At 41.4% G+C, this 17,587-nt stretch overlaps 3 protein-coding genes across 5 annotated transcripts in view; all 3 read left to right on the plus strand.

Annotated features, from left to right (window-relative positions):
• The window catches only part of setdb1b (SET domain bifurcated histone lysine methyltransferase 1b), a 15,044-nt gene extending 13,194 nt beyond the window's left edge, over positions 1–1,850 (plus strand). The window contains exons 23-25 of the mRNA XM_020617642.1: positions 83–348; positions 456–544; positions 1,387–1,850. Coding sequence (XP_020473298.1) covers positions 83–348; positions 456–544; positions 1,387–1,504 — 473 coding nt within the window. The 3' untranslated portion in view covers positions 1,505–1,850. The remainder of the gene's footprint in view (positions 1–82; positions 349–455; positions 545–1,386) is intronic.
• Positions 1,851–2,205: 355 nt separating this feature from the next.
• LOC109970236 (meiotic recombination protein REC8 homolog) lies at positions 2,206–11,085 on the plus strand. 2 transcript variants are annotated; one of them, XM_020617660.1, is made up of 17 exons: positions 2,206–2,328; positions 3,327–3,395; positions 3,475–3,617; positions 3,697–3,769; positions 3,858–3,978; positions 4,112–4,190; positions 6,636–6,703; positions 6,782–6,860; positions 6,986–7,106; positions 7,182–7,359; positions 8,106–8,310; positions 9,345–9,535; positions 9,659–9,701; positions 9,999–10,083; positions 10,154–10,237; positions 10,359–10,468; positions 10,787–11,085. In XM_020617660.1, exons 1-17 carry the CDS (start codon positions 2,273–2,275, stop codon positions 10,867–10,869), a joined length of 1,788 nt encoding a protein of 595 aa, XP_020473316.1. In that variant the 5' UTR covers positions 2,206–2,272; the 3' UTR covers positions 10,870–11,085. The 2 variants fall into 2 exon arrangements, with proteins under 2 accessions (XP_020473316.1, XP_020473317.1); XM_020617661.1 differs by lacking the exon at positions 3,327–3,395.
• A 465-nt stretch (positions 11,086–11,550) lies between these two features.
• Positions 11,551–17,313, plus strand: LOC109970164 (dual specificity protein kinase CLK2-like). Of its 2 annotated transcripts, none has more exons than XM_020617542.1 (11): positions 11,551–11,963; positions 12,468–12,555; positions 12,630–12,696; positions 12,782–12,898; positions 12,977–13,143; positions 13,802–13,896; positions 15,236–15,365; positions 15,454–15,536; positions 15,623–15,702; positions 15,780–15,870; positions 15,954–17,313. In XM_020617542.1, exons 1-11 carry the CDS (start codon positions 11,898–11,900, stop codon positions 16,134–16,136), a joined length of 1,167 nt encoding a protein of 388 aa, XP_020473198.1. In that variant the 5' UTR covers positions 11,551–11,897; the 3' UTR covers positions 16,137–17,313. The 2 variants fall into 2 exon arrangements, with proteins under 2 accessions (XP_020473198.1, XP_020473199.1); XM_020617543.1 differs by having other exon boundaries at positions 15,957–17,313.
• Positions 17,314–17,587: the final 274 nt, after the last annotated feature.

Genomic DNA, 17,587 nt, shown 5'->3' on the forward strand with positions numbered 1-17,587 from the left:
TGACAATACTTGAATTTATACTTACTGATAATGACAACATGATTTTGACTGCTGTCATTGTTTTCTTCTTACTGTTGCTGCTGTACTGCCTCAGGTGTGACAAAGAAGCAGGTAGCAGTTAAATCTACACGTGGCATCGCTTTGAAGTCCAGCCACGGGCTGGTAGTGAAAACAGGAGGAGGAGGCGGAGGAGGGCCCGGGGGTCACGGAGGAAAACCTGGACAGTCGGGACAGACTGGACCTGGCGGGGAAAATGCTCCCAAAAACACCCGCCAGTTCTTTGACGGTGAAGAGTCGTGCTACATCATTGATGCTAAGTTGGAAGGCAACCTTGGGCGTTACCTCAATGTAAGTGTGTTGACAGTGAATATGTTCATATGATGTGACTTTATGTGCCATCCCATGTGCTTTTTTTTTCCTCTGACTGCCATTTCTGGTACTTCTCTGTATTACAGCACAGCTGCAGCCCTAATCTCTTTGTCCAGAACGTATTTGTGGACACACATGACTTGCGCTTCCCCTGGGTGGCGTTCTTTGCCAGCAAGTGAGTTTTAAAGCAAATTTTGTTACCGATCCTGTGTTGTTATTTTGTGAATTTTGTCGACTGAAAACAAAAATAATGCACCGGGCTGGCTTTTTGTGTGTTTGAGGTATCCATAAGAATGAGTTAGAATAATTAGATTAATTAATTAGATGCCAAAACATTGCCCACTGATTTTATTACTGTGAGGAAGCATTTTGCTACTCTTGGAAGTTAATTACACAACATTCTTCTGTCATTATGACAGCTGAACTGTAGAACTGGACTGTTCACATTACACATGAGTCTAGTAGAAACGTGCATGCATCTGATTGGCAAATGCCGTGTGTTGCAGTAGAAGTTGAGCCAAACCTTTATACAGGTTGATTGAGTTAAAAAAAAAAATCATTTACTATTCTTTAGACATTATCCCTTTACTAAAGGGGATAGCACATGGAGTGGACAGTAAATGAGGGCAGGGAAAAGGAGGACGACAACAAAGGCCCCTGGACAGACTGGACCATGTGGAGGCCTCATTTTTTTGCTGATGCTCTCTGTGCCTGTAACCTATTGTGTCCGTGCAACAGTCTTTTTGATGCCTTTGTCTGTCTGGATACACCTTAGGGTGGCACTACTATGTCATGTATTGTCCTGCCATTGAGTTTTATTGGACTGTTATATTCTCTACTGGTTTGTAGTAAAAAGCCTCACCATCAGTAGAGATGTAAATACATAGAGCACCATGTCTCATTTACCCATTTTCACACACAAGAAAATGGCAGCAAGCAACGACTGTGCTGACTTATTGTCTATATGGTGTTAAGCTCCTGCCCTGCATTGACTTGTCTGCTCGTGTCCTTGTGCAGGCGGATCCGGGCCGGCACCGAGCTGACCTGGGACTACAACTATGAGGTGGGCAGCGTGGAGGGCAAAGAGCTGCTTTGCTGCTGTGGATCCACTGAGTGCAGAGGAAGATTGCTGTAACTCAAAGTTTTCATGAAAGGACCCTTTTTGTTTTGTTCAGTTTTTAAGAAGAATTTTAAAAAGTTGTTACCAGAAGCTAAAAGCTATGATATTGTTGGCTGAATACATCTGAATAAAATGTTTTCTTCAGTGAACCACAGCTCCTATAATCTTCTTTTTATATATACTGTGTGTGTATGTGTATACATACACATACACACACATATACAGTAATAATACGCACATATAGTGTGTGTGTGTATATATGCTATATGTGTGTGTGTGTGTGTGTGTGTGTGTTAAGATTATAATGAAAGCTCAAAAAGTTAAATGTAGGCAGAGGTTACTTTCACAAATTATAGTTATCAGTATTTGGGATATATTCCGTATGAATAATGAAAATATAATGCTGAATTATGATTTTGTATTCTTATTCAGATGTTTTATGTAAAAAGAAAACAGTAATAAACCAATTATTTGTTAAATGTCTAAGCTGTTTTAGGTTCTCTTTATTTACTGGAGCTCACGTTGTTCTGAAGATGCTAAATGAGCAGATGTAAATCCGTTTTTCCAATTTAAATCCAATTTACCACCGATATGTGACGTTTCTGCCGGTAACTTAAAACACACGGGTTATCAGCCGAACTGACCAATCAGCTTCTTGGCCCACTGTAAATAAACCAAACAGTGGTCCGTCACGCTGTGAACGACGTCTGTTCTGATGTAGACAACCGGATTCATATCAGCGTTCATCAGATATTTTACTGATTTCCAGAAAGATTTGTTAAAATGTTTTACTACCCCACAGTTTTAAGGCGTCATACTGGATGTTTTTCTACAATCTGGTGAGTTAAAAGTATTTAGGCTTTTTAAAAATGAACGTATAACTTGTTGAAAGCATTTGTAGGTTTTTCTTTATAGTGGTGTTGACTGTGCAGCCGACAGGCCACCGTTAAACAGACATTCGTCTTCAATACAAGTTGTTTGCTATAAAACCACTGATTTTAAAGAACACTGGATCCACCAGGGCTTTTGGGGGGAAATTGGGCTGCTGAAGTTGATGTGAGCTGATAATTGTGCATATTAAGAAATTCCTAAAGCGTTAAGGATGGTTTTTGAACGACTGTAATGTAGTCTTCCAAAAATTTACTTCTTAATTTCGAGTTAACAAGTGAGAAGCACAATGTTTCATGGTATTAAGATGTACACAACAGATTTAGTTCTTTACTAGGAAACGGGCTCGATTTGTGTAAACTCTGCTTTTCAGTGACTTAATTATTCTGATATTTCTGCAGATCTTTAGATGCAGAGAATTAGACCTAAGGGGGGAGAAAGCCAGAGTTCAGGTGCATGTGTGGCAAAAGGCCTACAGACAAAACAAGAAGTCTTTGAAGTCCCTTTAAAAAAACAGCTTTGAAATAAAAATGCACATGGATTTGTCAGTGTGAATACAACTAGAATGACCACATCACAGTAAAGTAACACAATGCAATTTGCCAAATGAAGGTTTAAGGCCATTTTGGTCACAGTTCACTAAAAGCTGATTACTGGTCACTGTAATGTGAGGAAGAAATTGGTAGATTATTAGTATCTGTAGGATTATTCTGATACAGTGCCTCCAGTTAATGTTAATTGGTCCTCAGCTAAGTTCATCTCCAGTTGCCAGTATAGCTGAGGATGCCGTATAGTTGGAGTTTAGTTATAGAAACCCGTACAAGTTGAGAAACCCTCAGCAGATTGCAGTTACTGCCGGTTGCTAGTACAGTCGGAAGGTTAGATTACTTAATCCAGATTTACTCCTGATAATTAAGATATGAAACAAGATGCCCTGTTTTCTATTCAGGTTGGTTGCTACAAAGGGTATAAAGGTTCCTCGCCGGGAATTCCTCAAAGTGAACATCATACGCACCTGGTAAAAATGTTAGTCATTTTAACAGTTTATAACTGACTGAACAGTGAACCATCCATTACAACAAAACTGTCACCAACAGCGAGGACATCATGAACTACATCCTGGCGCGAGTCCCACCACCTCTTCCAGATCTGCCGCGACCTCGCTTCTCCCTCTACCTGTCCTCCCAGCTCCAGTATGGCATCATTGTTGTCTACCACCGCCAGTGTGCTATTCTCCTGGGTAAGAAATGATTAACAGACTGGAGGGAAGTGCTTAGATGGGTGCATTAGTTCTTGACCTTGACCATGTGTCTATCTAGAGGAGCTTCATACTATCGTGGCCCAGCTTTTGAAACAGAGGACATCCCAGAAAATTGACATGGACGATCAGAGGTGAGAACAGTTGCTCTGTATTCCACATATTTACCTGCATTTGCAAACACAAAATCAGTTTTTTGCTGCTGGAATCTCGGTTTGTCAGAAAATTTCAGGTCTTTCCGGATGCTCTGGCTGTTCTGGAGGAGACAGAAGGTGCTTCGGACCCTTTATTCGGAGTGATGTACATGCAGGATGCCCTACCTAGTCCCAGTGCACTGATAAAGGTACCAAATACCAAAGAAATGGAAATAAAATCCAAATTTAGCAAGTATTTGTAGGTGAAGGCTAACCTGGAAATAATCAAAGTAATTGTACTGATATAAAGTAAATGTTCTCCATCTGTTCTGTGTCTGTCAGAGGCATGAGGAGTATGTGAAGAAAGCCTCTCCTGTGCGCCCTGGCCTGGCCAGCCCAGCTGCTGCAGCACCAGAAAGTGGTACAAAGCTGTAGTAACAAAAATAATGATCTCTCTGGGGCATTGAGTCACTGTAGCAGTAAAAACAGAAAGAAGCCAAAATAACTATTTACACACAACTCTTAAGATGAACACTAGATGAACACCTGTAACAAAATATATCTCAAAATCATAAAATGAAACCGAATATAAAACCTGATTAACATTAGATTATTACAACGCTAGAAAGTCTTTATGCATTCTCTGTCTTTGTGTAGCATTTTTTAACCTGGTCTCACCTCACAAGCACATGGTGGCCTTTTTCAGCATAAGCCACAGGTTGGACTCAATTTAACAAAATATCTGCCAGGAATCACTAAATACAAGAATATGGCATATGTACTTATGAAAAGATATAAATATTTAGTGCTAACCACTAATTACATTATAGAAGTTTGACGTTTTAAATAAAATGTAGAAATGTATTAATATAATAGTCACTTAGCACAAAAGGTGATTTGATCCCATGTTTTTGTGCCTTTTTCTTAAAGGCCCAGTTATACTGTATGCTTTAAAACACAGTTTGAAAACCTAACTGAGAAAGTCTAAATGTTAGTTCAAATAAAGGCTATAGTGTTCACAGGTCCTTTATAACCTTGTTCATGCAATTAGCCTTAATTAGAACACTTCATAAAACAGTACAATACAATTTGGAATCATTTATATCATCAGTATATACTCAATATACCCATTTTTTTGTTGTATAGCCTACTGTACATTGAATACTGTTAGGTTACCCGAACTGAGCCCGATGGAAACCTGATGGTTCGGGTTGGGTTTGGACAGAAATGTAGAAAGTATGTTCAGGTTTGGGTCAGGTTTGGACACATAGGTCAGACTTTAGGCTAGACGGCTGGAGCACTCAAACATCTGTTTCCTGTAATGATGGGTAAAACACTGTACAAGCTCAACTACATCGGGCTCTTGTCAGGTTCAGACGCCACACTCTCGACCCCAGGGCGGGTTTGGACAGAAATATATTGCCTGATCCCTGCTCTAATTGAAGTTATGACAATATAAATAAAACATGCTCAGTTTATTCACTGATGAACAGAGTGCAGGGGGTTAATGAGGCCTAGAAGATGTCTTGGTCTGATGCCATATTATAGCAGTTCATGACAGGGCTGACACACAGAGTCAGACGAGGTCAAGGTCAAAGTGTTTATTTGTCATATGCACAGATAGGAAACGTGTTTCCCTGTACAATGAGATTCTTACTTTGCCGTCCACATGAATGCCACAAAATACAAATGAAATATAAAGTAGATGAGCAATAACACAAATTTAAATAGGCAGTAACACAAATCTAAGGCACTTTAAAGCAGCAGGTGAAGGAAGCAGTAAAAATACAACAGGAACACAATATAATGCAGAGAGAATATATGCCACGTGGGAGCCGTGGAGTGTAAATACTCAGCAGTGAGTGTGCAACTATGCATGTGCAAAATGAGTATGAAACAGTACAGATCGAATTACATGACGTAGATCCTGAGTCAGCTGTTATGGAGACTGATGGCAGTTGGAAAGAAAGAGTTTTTCAGTCTAGAGGTCCTGCATTTTACACCTGTGAGCCTCTGACCGGAGGGTAGGGAAGAGACAACCACTCACATTCATACCTATGGGCAATTTAGAGTCTCTGCTGTGTCAGATCACGTCAGATTGGACCCAAAATGCAGACACAAGTTGAGGGATAGTTTTAGTAAAAATCTAATAAATATTGCACAAGAAACCAAAGGAGAAATACAAGGGCTCAACGTGAGAGGGCTACAGTGCTTACGATGCAGGAGCACAGGGTGTGGTGAGCGGAAAATGGGCCAGCAAGTGACTGGGGGGGAAAGGAGGAGGTACTGTATATATGGGCTGAAGACCAGGGGGTAATGAGCAGCAGGTGGAAACAATGACTGGTGATTATGAGCCGGGGTAAAGCTGGGGCAGGTGAAGTGACACAAAACAGGAAGCAAGTCCACAAACCATAACACACTGAATCTAACCTGCATGTCTTCGGGCTGTCAGAGGAACCCAGAGTACCACTGCCTACTCTAACCAACCAACTGAAGACTGAAGAGAAAACACTAGACCTGTCCTAATTATGTCATTTTCAGCTGTTCGCTATGCAGCTTCACAGAAAGGCTTATAAACATGTGTCCAGAGGTGTGCAGTATGTCAGGTTGTGTGCTGTACCAACAGGTCATAGGAACAGACAGGGCTCAGGCTGTGCATTTCCAGCCAGAAATACCAAGCAGCACAAAGCAGACACATCCTGCTGGCGCTCAGGTCAGGGCAGAGAAGACTATCTCTAACAACATCCGCCTAATTGGCTGAGGCTGGTGCTGCGATGTCATGGAGTGTTGTGTAGCAGGATTTCAGTTGCTTGTGTAGCTGTTGAAATAGCGCCTTTTTATGCTCATTGATTCCTTCTTTCCTCAGCCATAACTGCGTCTCCAGAGACCATCACCTTGAGGGAGCCAGAGCCTGCCACTATCCCCACTGCAGAGGTACACCAGTCAAAGGAAGCACGTTTGAAGACATACACATACATGTATTTATTTTCATGCATTCTTTTCTAATTCTAGTTTGAGGGTGTGGACCTTGTCGAATCTCATCCAGATATTTATGACATCCTCCTTGCTGAAGAAGATGACTTTCCAGAGAGTGAGTGGTGAAACTTGGAGCTCCTTTCTCCCATGAGACTCAGCTGACAACAGAAGTGTTGGAGGTGAAAAGAAAGGAAGTCCTCACATTGTATGTTTTTCTTCTTTAACCTTTTCTAACATTAGAGGTAGAGATACCAGGAGAAGAAGTGACACCAGCAGAGCAAAAGAGGGAGGTGGAAAGAGAAAGAAGAGAGGGAGACCTGGAGATGGAGAGAAGAAAGGAGCTCACAGGATCCACTCTTGAGTGAGCAGTCCAGCTACTCATGTGGACGCATCAGTAAAAACACACAGATAAACTGACTGTCTTTCTTCCTGCCAGGGTACAGCCCGCCTCTCTCACCAGTGAAGATGCAATATCGTTGCCCCAGGAAGAGCCCGCTGTGTCCGTGGAGAAGCCCGGATCCCCCGCAGACCAGCTCACCCCAGTCTCTGTGCCCGCCCTCCCCTCCCCACCGTCTGCCGCAAAGGAACATAGAAGACCAAGTCCAGAATTAGAGGTGCTGCTTCTGTGGCTTTGTTCAAGAGACAAAATGTGGTCCCACAATCTAGTGAGGTGCACTTTCTCAATATTTAATGAGCAGCAACAAACTACTAATTCATAACTTATTTTTAAATGCCTTATAGACCAATTTATCTATTTATGGGTTGCCAGCTGATGAAAATCCTTTTTCTGGTGTTTAAGCCCATCCAGAATGACACTTGGAACATTTCTTTTTTTGTTACTCAGTTATGTTTTGATTTCAATAATAGAACAAATGTAATCAGCGAACGCCTGGTGCTTACACCTCTTTTAAAGCAAATCTGCTCCCTGAAAAGACACCAAGATGAAAAAACAAACCAAATTCACATTTCCCTTTCTGATAACCCATTATTATGCTTACATAAATGTCAGTAAATAGTTAATAGAGGTTGTTCACAAGCCTGAAGCTGTAAATATTAATACACTGATACTGAATTAATTGTGGTCTGTTGGGGGGCTTTATTTACAATGAAGGAAAGAGTTAGTAAAAGTTGAAGGAGGGCACCAGAAAAGGGGGGTTTTCCACAACCTGGCAACCCAAATGTTGTTTTGGTTTATGGTTTATAACTGATATATAATAGGTTAGCAATCATTAATAAAAACCAATTGTTCCAATTAAAACCCCTGATAAAGTTAGCATTACTGTAAAGTGCTGCCCAGGTGCATTTGACAGGTGGAGGACAGCTTCTGTAAATTTACTTCCCATACCCCTGCCACCACCAGGGTGTGCCTACTCCAGAGGAAAGGGAGAGGAAGAAGAGGAAGAAGAGGCAGCTGATCTTCTTTGACCCGGAGACGCAGATTCCACAAGACGTGCTGCAGCAGCAGATCAGCAACCCTCTGACTTCGACCAGACGTCCAGCCTTCCCAGTGCTGTCATCTCACAGGCATCAGTCTGCTGCTGATCTCCTCGACAAGCCCTGCACCTGTCAGTAACACACCTGTACACAGTATAGGAATGCACACTGGGATTCTCCACAGAACACCTGTGTGTGGACTGTGGGTGTGTAGGGGCTGTTACACAATCTGTCAACACTGCATCACAGTGGGCAGTCTGACACTAACACACCACTTCAGCCTTGTGTGTTTTATAGTGTATCGCTGTCCCAGGTTTAAATACTGCATTACTACAGTGTTGTGTTGTTCCAATCAAAACAGAAATGTGTTCATTTTAAACTATACAATTCACAGTAGTTGTATGCATAATTCTACATCTAATTCATCTTGACAGGGGCGGATCGAGAAAGTTTTGGATGGGGTGGCCAGGCTGGGGCACAGTCTCAGAGAGGGTGGTACATTTGAAATACATGAAAAGAATAAAATGAACCCCTAGTTCTATGAAACCATAAGCCATACACGATTAAGAATCAAATAGTTTCATGTATTTTGTGTAAAAATGACAAACACATGGTGTTCTTTTAACTTTGGCCGCGCTCCTTATTTACTCTGTATTTACATTGCTGATGCACAGGTATCAATTATAAAGCACCAGGAAAATGTTAGTTGTATTTAGGGCAACAATTTGTCATTGCTTTTCATTTTTCATTCACTAATACTGACAAGCATCACATTTTGATTCTGGCAGGGGTGGCACCAGCCCCCTGCAGAACCTGACTGGCCGCCCCTTTTCTCCTCCCATGCATCTTGACCTAACGTTTCTCTAAATTACAACCACTTTGCCATACTCTGGGAACAGCTGCCGTCTCCTTGTGCCGCACTGTGAAACATTGTTCATTTATGTCATAAAGCATTCCAGCAGAAACTGTGAAATGCAGATGAAGCTATTATTCTTCCCCAACTGTGACGTTTCTAAATTGTCATAATGATTTACTAAAGCATAACATATGTCACATTAAGTCTCCTTTCTTCTCAGACTTCTCATCTGCAGCTACTACTCTTTGAAAGGATGTGACTCATGTAGCCTTTTCAAACATAAACCTCTTTTTTTTTTTATCTTTGCAGTTTTGCCTGAAAACATACAGTTTCTGTGGAGACAGGCTGCGACCATCACGCCGGTCTCTGGCTCGGACCTTCAGATTGGGGAGCGAGGGCCTGAATCCACCGACTCTGAAAAGGAAAGAGAGTGTGAGATGGTGGAGGCGGCCGAGGCAGCTGAAAGAGAGCAAGAGAGAGTTGGGCGCAGCCTAGAGGAGGTGCATAAGAGAGTCTGTTTTTATGTGGTGCTAGTACAGATACTGTATGTGTGAAACCTTTTTGTGCAGGGAGATGACTAGAAATGTCACAAGATGAATAACTGTGGGTGTGTGTCCATACAGGTCCCCAGAGATTTGTCTGAAGCAGAAATCTCTGATATTTCAGGTAAAAAAAAAAAACATTTTGCAACTCAACCCACTGGAAAACAGATACATATGGAATTGAAACAGTTTGACTGGGAACGTGTTTGTAATTAACTGCGGGTGAAATAGTTGCCCTCTAGTTGCATCAGGCATGAACTAAAGTGGTTTGTGCATTCACACGGGGGAGGCTGAGGTCAGAGGTTGGGGTTCGGCATTTATCACTTATGGTTAAAGGTTAGGGCAAGCTTCCAGGGAATGAATTTAACCCAGTGCACTGCCCTCTAACACATGCTGAACCAATCTGTGTGTGTTCATCCAGGCTTGGGTGCACTGCCAATCGAGGGCGCTGAGCAAAAGGAGGTGACTCGAGAGATCTCACCTGTGTACACACCTGACATAGAAGGGTAGGTAGCAAAGACATTTAGAGACAGTGGGAGTGCAGTCATGCTTACATACACACGTGTGTGTTTCCAGTGTTTCCAGGACTGTTTCTACACTGCCGGACATCCCAGAGGCAGCGGACGAGTCTGTAGAGACAGCAGTAGAAGAGATTCCTGGGTAATGTCCCTGAATGCAGCACCATTACTAGCCACTGTAAAACTCAGAGCTGACAGTCTTTTTTATTAGGTGGGCTTTAGAATATGATCATGTGCTTGTTTTGTTCGTGTGTGTCTTCTAGCCTGTTGCCGGAGTTGCCTGAGCATGAAGGGGAATCTGTGCTTTTTCATTCTCTTCTGCCGCCAGAGGTCGACCGCAGAGCTGTCTCCATCATTTTTCAGAGGCTCCTGGGTAAGGGATCAGTTTCAGTTCAGTTACCCTCAAATCATCTTTTTACTCATGTTGAAATCATGTTATTGTAAAAGCATCAGCACCAGATGAAGATCTTACGGGTGGCCGGCTACTACTGGCATCTGGATGAGTGGGACCAATAACACCAGGGGTTTTTATGGACAAGAGTTCTTAGGAAAGAAAAGATTCTGAATCACATCTTCATTTGTTGTCATCTTGATTTTTGATACTGATCTTTCCATGTTCACTTAGTGTTCATCACACTGGTTTGCTTCAATATAATGACTGTTTTAAACAATGTGTGTGTCCTGTGTGTAGAGAACCTATCGGCCAAGAAGGTATGTGCGGAGCAGGTCGAGCCTTATGGAGACATCTTGATATACCCTGGGCCCAGCTTCTAAGATTTGGATTTGATTTTGTGACAAGTATGTGGTTGTTCATGTGTTCTGTTATTTTATGTGTTCAAAATCCTGGACTCGAACGATACAGACAAAAGATTTCACAAGATTTGTTGCTGGTGTATCTTGTTGACTTGTTTCAAATGATTTTGATTTTTTAACCATTTTACCTGCTACTTTCATGAATCTATGCATTTTTCATTGTTCCCTATTGTTAATATGGCCAACTTTAGGAACTTTAACCATTTTTATTGTCATATGTTTGATATTTTTAATGAACTCACCTCATGTTTTTCTGCACAGAAAGAAGCCTGTACTTTTGTGCTGCTGTGTTAATGTCTCCCTTTGAAATTGGATTACAAAATAAAAGGTTTATATGAGCTCAGTTAATTCTGTGGAGAAAACGTGCTATATATTGAAAGGTATGCGCAGCATGCTGAGGGGGACAGGTGTGGTGAACCTATTGCAGGGTTAAGGAAGTACAAGGAGGAGAGTACGTGAGTGGAGTGAAACTGGATCGGTCTCCCCTCCTCCCAGCCCTCCTTTTTGCCTGTCGGTCACTCCTACTGCCCACATCTTGATTCTCCTCTAAAGAAGTTCTCAGGGGGTTGTGACCAAAGTTTATTATTAGCGTCTGTCTCAGCTATCTCCTCCTCCTGTTTTTGCTTCTCATTTCTGTCTGACATTTTCTGTTTGTCTTGTACTTCAGTTGTTTTGTTCCCTTTTTCCGACATTTGAGTTTCATTTTTTTATGTTCCTCTTCAGGTGTTCTTTCTTCAGGTAGCTTTGTGACTAAACTCTGTAGTTGTCTGCTCCTTTGCTCCTGGTTTCCACTGACAACAGTGCAGGCTTGTTTTTGCTTTATCACTTCTTGATGTTCTCTAGTTTTTCTGTGCCTATGCTTTCATATTTTATTGTCCTGTCCTCCTGTTTTTCTGTTGCCTCTGCTTCACCTCACTATAACCTCCCTCCATCCTCTTCTCTTTCACTCAAGTTTGTCTTTTGTCTATGTAGCTCTACACGTCTGCACAATGGGAAAAACAGACTTGTATTCTCTGTATAAGGGTTTTCTGGACTGCATTTGCCTCTGCTTCACTGTGAGTACCCCCACTTCATTTTCTGTGCATGGATTTGCTGTGCAGCAGTTTCTTTCTACAAATAAATCACCTATGCATCATGGCACTATATTATTTAGTTTCTGCCTTCCACAGTTTTCTATCAAACTAAATGCAAACCGTGTGTGTGTTTATGTGTCAGTGCTTGCTTTGTGCACACAGTGTTTCCTCAGCACTTGCTGAGCTTTTGATATTAATAACATTCTCAGAATGTGGATGGAAATAGATCCAGGATCGACATTGATGTATAAGCTCACACTCTGAAGGAATGTTAAAAGTCATGGTAGCATTAAGTCACTTTGTAGTTTGTTTCATTGTGTATGCGTCGAATGCATCAGTCTTAGTGAGGTGCAAGTCCAGCTGGTGACCTTTGCCCGACTAGAGGTCAGATGTTACTTAGTGTGTTTTTAGTTGGACAGTGATAAAGGTGACTGGTTCATCTCTGCCCTGATTTGTCATACACTGGGTTGACTTTGTTTCCAGCAGAGCAGCGATAAGGCTGCAGGCAACAATGCGAGAGACCCAGAGAATGGTCACCTGATCTACAAATGTGGGGACGTCCTCGAGGATAGATGTATGTATGGGTTCTCTTCAGAAAGTCTATGTAAAAATGCTGCAGCCTTAATTTCCCCTCAACCTGTCTTATAGATGAGATAGTGAACACTTTAGGCCAGGGCACTTTTGGGAAGGTGGTGCGTTGTTTGGACCACAGCAGGTAATTTGTATTATCTAAAAAATAAAATGGGAGCAATATGCATTGTGTGTACTGTTATAGCTTTAAACGGTGTTTTATAACACAGAGGAAGAAATCAGATTGCTCTAAAGATCATTAAGAACCTGGAGAAATACAGAGAAGCAGCCAAACTGGAAATCAATGTGCTGGAGAAGATCAGTGAAAAAGACCCACACAACAAACAGTGAGTTGTTTCTGCCCTGAAACAATGATTCTCTTTTTCAGTCTTATACTTTCATCTTTGTGTTTCCTCCCCCATCAGTCACTGCGTGCGGATGCTCGACTGGTTTGACTACTACGGCCACGTGTGTATCTGTTTTGAGCTGCTGTCTCTCAGCACCTTTGACTTCTTGAAGGCAAACAACTTCCTGCCTTATCCAATTAGCCAGATCCGACACATGGCCCACCAGATCTGCCACGCTGTCAGCTGTGAGTCCAATATGCAACACACCACGTGTGCAGTGCTGCCTTCCCTTTTGTCCTCTACCTCTGGATCAATGTCAGTGATGACAGCAAGCAGATTATTCACAGACGTCTCACTGATAGGTAGCGGTAGATATTTCTAGGCTGACTGTCACGTCAAGATAATACAAGTGTTCCTGATTCCAAATTGATGTGAAAGACAAACGCACCTACGGCTGCGCCTTATTATTTCTATTATCCATTAATCTACTGATGATTATCTTCATTAATTGATTAATAGGTATTAATAGATATATTCTATAAATCTTTAGAAATGACCAAATATTGCTAATCTCATTTTCCCAGAACCCCAATGAATTGTCTTGCTTGTTTTGTATATAAATAAACTCTTATAATTTTCCAGAACAGCATGTTAAGCACACTCTTGATTATTTGTGGCACCAACACAAGCACCACTAAAGCAACAAACACTGCAACTTAAGACTTTCATGTGGTTTAATTCTGTCAACATTTCATCAGACAGGATGATGTCATCAGGGTTTATCCCCCCATCAGTCTGTCATGGTGTCCGCTGTTTTCCCATCTGACCAGAGGAGGGCGTCAGCTCACTCCAGATATCGCAGTTTCATTTCTTTCTGTCCCACTTCCTCTGTCTTCACTGCAGTTCTCCATGACAACAAGCTGACTCACACTGACCTGAAGCCTGAGAACATCCTGTTTGTCAACTCAGACTACTCCCTCACATACAACACTGACAAGGTTAGAAACAACTGTGTGTGTTAAGGCTGGGACCTTCAGAAGGGACAAAGAAAACCAGGATGTAAGTGAGGATTAATAAATCGGGATTAATGCTGGCAGAGCCATGAGATTGCTTTGTGGTTGCCCATTTGAATGCAAATTTGCCTTAGCAGAGCCTGTGAACCACCCACTTGTTCCCTTTATAGGCACATATTTCTACAGGAAGACTGAGTTTGTGTTTGTTGACCTAAGTGCAACAATGTGTAGCATCTTTGAAGAGATACTGTTAAAAATCACTTTTGCTTGAGCCTTGTTTTGTAGCCTTTGTCATCTTTGCACTCTGTCCTAATGGCATTACACTGATGACGAATTGCTGAGATCTGAAAATGAATAAATATTTTACTAAGATGGAGGAGGAACACCTTGTACCACTCAAGCTAGGTTCCACTAAATGCATAATTAACACAATCTCAGAAGTGGACAGTCTGCACATAAAGCTAAACGTGTTGCCTTAACAGAGCTTAAAAAAGTAGGGATATTACAGGAAACAAACCTATCACTGACACGCTCACTCCACCGTGGCAATTTAAAATAACCAAAATGCATCATTAAACGCAGCCTTGAGCTTTTTCATCACTCTCTTGCTGTAAGAACACCATAACTGAGCAAAACAAAAAGAAATACAATAAGATTTAAACAACAAAAACTTAACAACATCAGTGCAGTTCCCAAATTTGCAGGCCAGGGTATTGGCCTGGGCGTACAGTATTGGGCACTGACTCTTCAACGTCACTAAAAAAGATGTATGGATAATGAAGCAGGAGCAGTGAAATTATACAGGCTTTTAACAGGCCTCCATGTAAGCCAAGCTTAGGTAGAAACATCCTTTACAATAAACAGACTTCATGGTTCAGATTTGACCTACTGCATCCAGAGGAATAGTCTGACAGTCTGAGAGACGAGCTTACTTTGCTGAGCGTTAGATACAAAGATTGATGATCTCAGTCCTGTTGGTGTGAAACTATAACCAGCAGCTGTTTAGCATAGCTTAGCATAAACACCATAAACGGGGGGAAACAGCTAGCCTGACTCTGTGTGAAGGTAACAAATTCCACCTGTTATTTCTAAATTATGTATGTCCTGTTTAATCTGTACAAAAGCTGAACTGTGAAAACAACAAGTTAGCTACAGTATGTGTGTGGGATTTTGCTGCCATGTTTCCAGATCTTGGACATTGCATTGCTGGGCACAGCATTATTATAACTAAAAAAAAAAAGATGACCTGTGCTCTGAAAATAGGAAGTAACTAATAATCCTTTCAATTAGGTAATTTTGGAGACTTTTTGTTGTCTTTCTACAGAAATGCAATGAGAGGAGAATAAAAGACACCACAGTGCGGCTAGTTGACTTTGGCAGCGCCACCTTTAACCATGAACACCACTCTGCCATCATTTCTACACGTCACTACCGAGCTCCAGAGGTTATTCTGGGTAAGAGATGTTGATTTAGACCAGGGATTAACCAGGAGCTGCTGGTTCTGTTTAGATAGTTTTGGTCTCTTTTTTTGCTGTCTTACAGAGTTGGGTTGGAGTCACCCTTGTGATGTGTGGAGTATCGGCTGCATCCTGTTTGAATACTACAAAGGCTTCACACTGTTCCAGGTCATATGTGTATTTCTACCTGTAGAACTTAAGCATGTTGAAAGCAGGATGGACTTGATTTTGTTGACAAATGTGTTTGCGTCTAGACTCATGACAATAAGCAGCATCTTGCTATGATGGAAAGAATACAGGGACCAGTTCCTCAGCGAATGATCCAGAATAGCAGGTAACACAAAACTGCACCCTTTTAATTATATCCAAACACACACTGAAGCACTTTTTTTACTTTTATTTTTCCTTAAGAAAGCAGAAGTACTTCCACTGTGGGCGTCTAGACTGGAATGAGTGCTCCAAGGCTGGACGCCACGTGAAGGCGAAATGCAAACCGTTAAGGGTGAGCTGCAAACTATTAAACATGATCCTAGCACATCAACTCCCTGAAACAATATGTTTCTGTTTTAATCCATGTTCTTTCAGAAGTATTTGTTGTCACATGGAAGAGAACACCACCAGCTGTTTGACCTCCTGGAGAAAATGCTAGAGTATGAGCCCTCAAAACGTATCTGTCTTCCATCTGCCCTGCATCACCCTTTCTTCCTGCCCCTCGTTCATCCAGAAAGAAATCAAGTGTGGAGGAACAGCTGTGATATGAGCAGATGACCCCTAAGAGGAAAAGTTGACAAACACTGTGGATGTAAGGAGTCTTAGGGAAAAAGACCCCACAGTAATCATTTTATTGAGGTGATAATCCCACAAGCCATGAAAGAATATACTCCTTGTGAAGTCACTAATGGAGACACTAGTGAAAGAGTGAGGAAGGATAGCTGAAGATTGGGATAAATGTGAGCTGGAGCCAGATTCCTGGACGGACACACTGGACGGGTGGTTCTGATGAAACTGAAGGTCACTGGGGTGGAGATAGGTCATATGAATCAGACTCTGGAATGACAGCTGGTCTTGGTTGAAGTGTCCTCAGTCAGCTGATTGAGTTATAAGTGGGATAAAGAAACAAATCTAAGGGAAATTAAGGTGTTAAGTAAATCAAAGCAATTTTATTCACATTATGTAACAGATTTCACTATAAATAATCTCAATTTACCTTTCATCAAAGAAGATTGTTATAATTATGCAGCAGCTGATTTTTGGCCATGGGGGCATCAGAAACAAACAATGAACAATTTTAATACATCATGTATTTTTAACTGGGAGGCTTTTTGGTACAATCACCAGATATGGAGCATTATTTTGGAGACATGGTGAATATACTTCCAGTATTCACTCTCTTTTAGCTCTGTTTTGGTCTCCACCAGGTCCTGTCAGAAATGTCTGGCCCTATCTGCTAAAAGCTCCATTATGTTTCTCCTTGCATCGGGCGCTGAGCAGGTATTATACAGTCAGTTTTTAAAACTGTGTTTTCTGCAAACAACTGCTTGCTGCTGCTGCTGAAAACAACACTGATGAGTGAACCAAAACAGTAAAGCCGCTGGCCAGAAAACCAAACACTGAGCTCAAAGATGATGTGATTGTAGAGCTGAAGGGAACTGCAGTGTTTCTCATGTTTCACGTAGAAGTCACAGTGATGATGTCAGTATTAAAAAAGGATGATAGCATCTTTAAAGACTAATCCACCTTTACTTCTGAACATTTGCTAAGCCTCGGTACAGTTCTGTGTTGCATCTTGCAGTACTTTTTGCTGAACAGTTTCAGATTTTATGTGTGTTTCCTACTATTACAAGGTTCCATTTGGTCACCCTTCATTTTAGTAAATTCTTAAAACAGCATTGTATTTGTCAGTTTTATATTATTTTTCTGTGATAATGCGGTTAAGTGCAGATTGGTGTGAGCAGTAATAACAACAATAATGTAACTGAACAAAATTATTGCATATTTGACTTTTACTAAGTAAAGCAAACAAGTTTCAACTGTCTGGTCACAGATTTTTTTTAATCATACAGAAAAGAATGAAAACCAAGGGATGCTTGACATGGTTAAAAACACATCCAAAACAATGCAGCTTGGTTTCCATAATGATTCACTGAATGTGGTTAAATATCATAAAACCCTGCAAATCTCCTCTTGAGTTAGTCTTTTAAAGATCAATGCAAGTAGCT

The sequence above is a fragment of the Monopterus albus genome, unplaced genomic scaffold (genome assembly GCF_001952655.1).
Source record: "Monopterus albus unplaced genomic scaffold, M_albus_1.0 scaffold192.1, whole genome shotgun sequence".
Lineage (NCBI taxonomy): Eukaryota > Metazoa > Chordata > Actinopteri > Synbranchiformes > Synbranchidae > Monopterus > Monopterus albus.

Bases quoted from the DNA above. Each gene is read 5' to 3' on its own strand.
- LOC109970164 (XM_020617542.1), top strand. From the start codon at position 11,898: ATGGGAAAAACAGACTTGTATTCTCTGTATAAGGGTTTTCTGGACTGC. The intron at 12,899-12,976 runs GTGAGTTGTTTC...CTCCCCCATCAG, and splicing joins AAAGACCCACACAACAAACA to TCACTGCGTGCGGATGCTCG. The intron at 15,537-15,622 runs GTCATATGTGTA...GTTTGCGTCTAG, and splicing joins AAGGCTTCACACTGTTCCAG to ACTCATGACAATAAGCAGCA.
- LOC109970236 (XM_020617660.1), top strand. From the start codon at position 2,273: ATGTTTTACTACCCCACAGTTTTAAGGCGTCATACTGGATGTTTTTCT. The intron at 9,536-9,658 runs GTGCATAAGAGA...GTGTCCATACAG, and splicing joins TTGGGCGCAGCCTAGAGGAG to GTCCCCAGAGATTTGTCTGA. The intron at 10,469-10,786 runs GTAAGGGATCAG...TCCTGTGTGTAG, and splicing joins CATTTTTCAGAGGCTCCTGG to AGAACCTATCGGCCAAGAAG.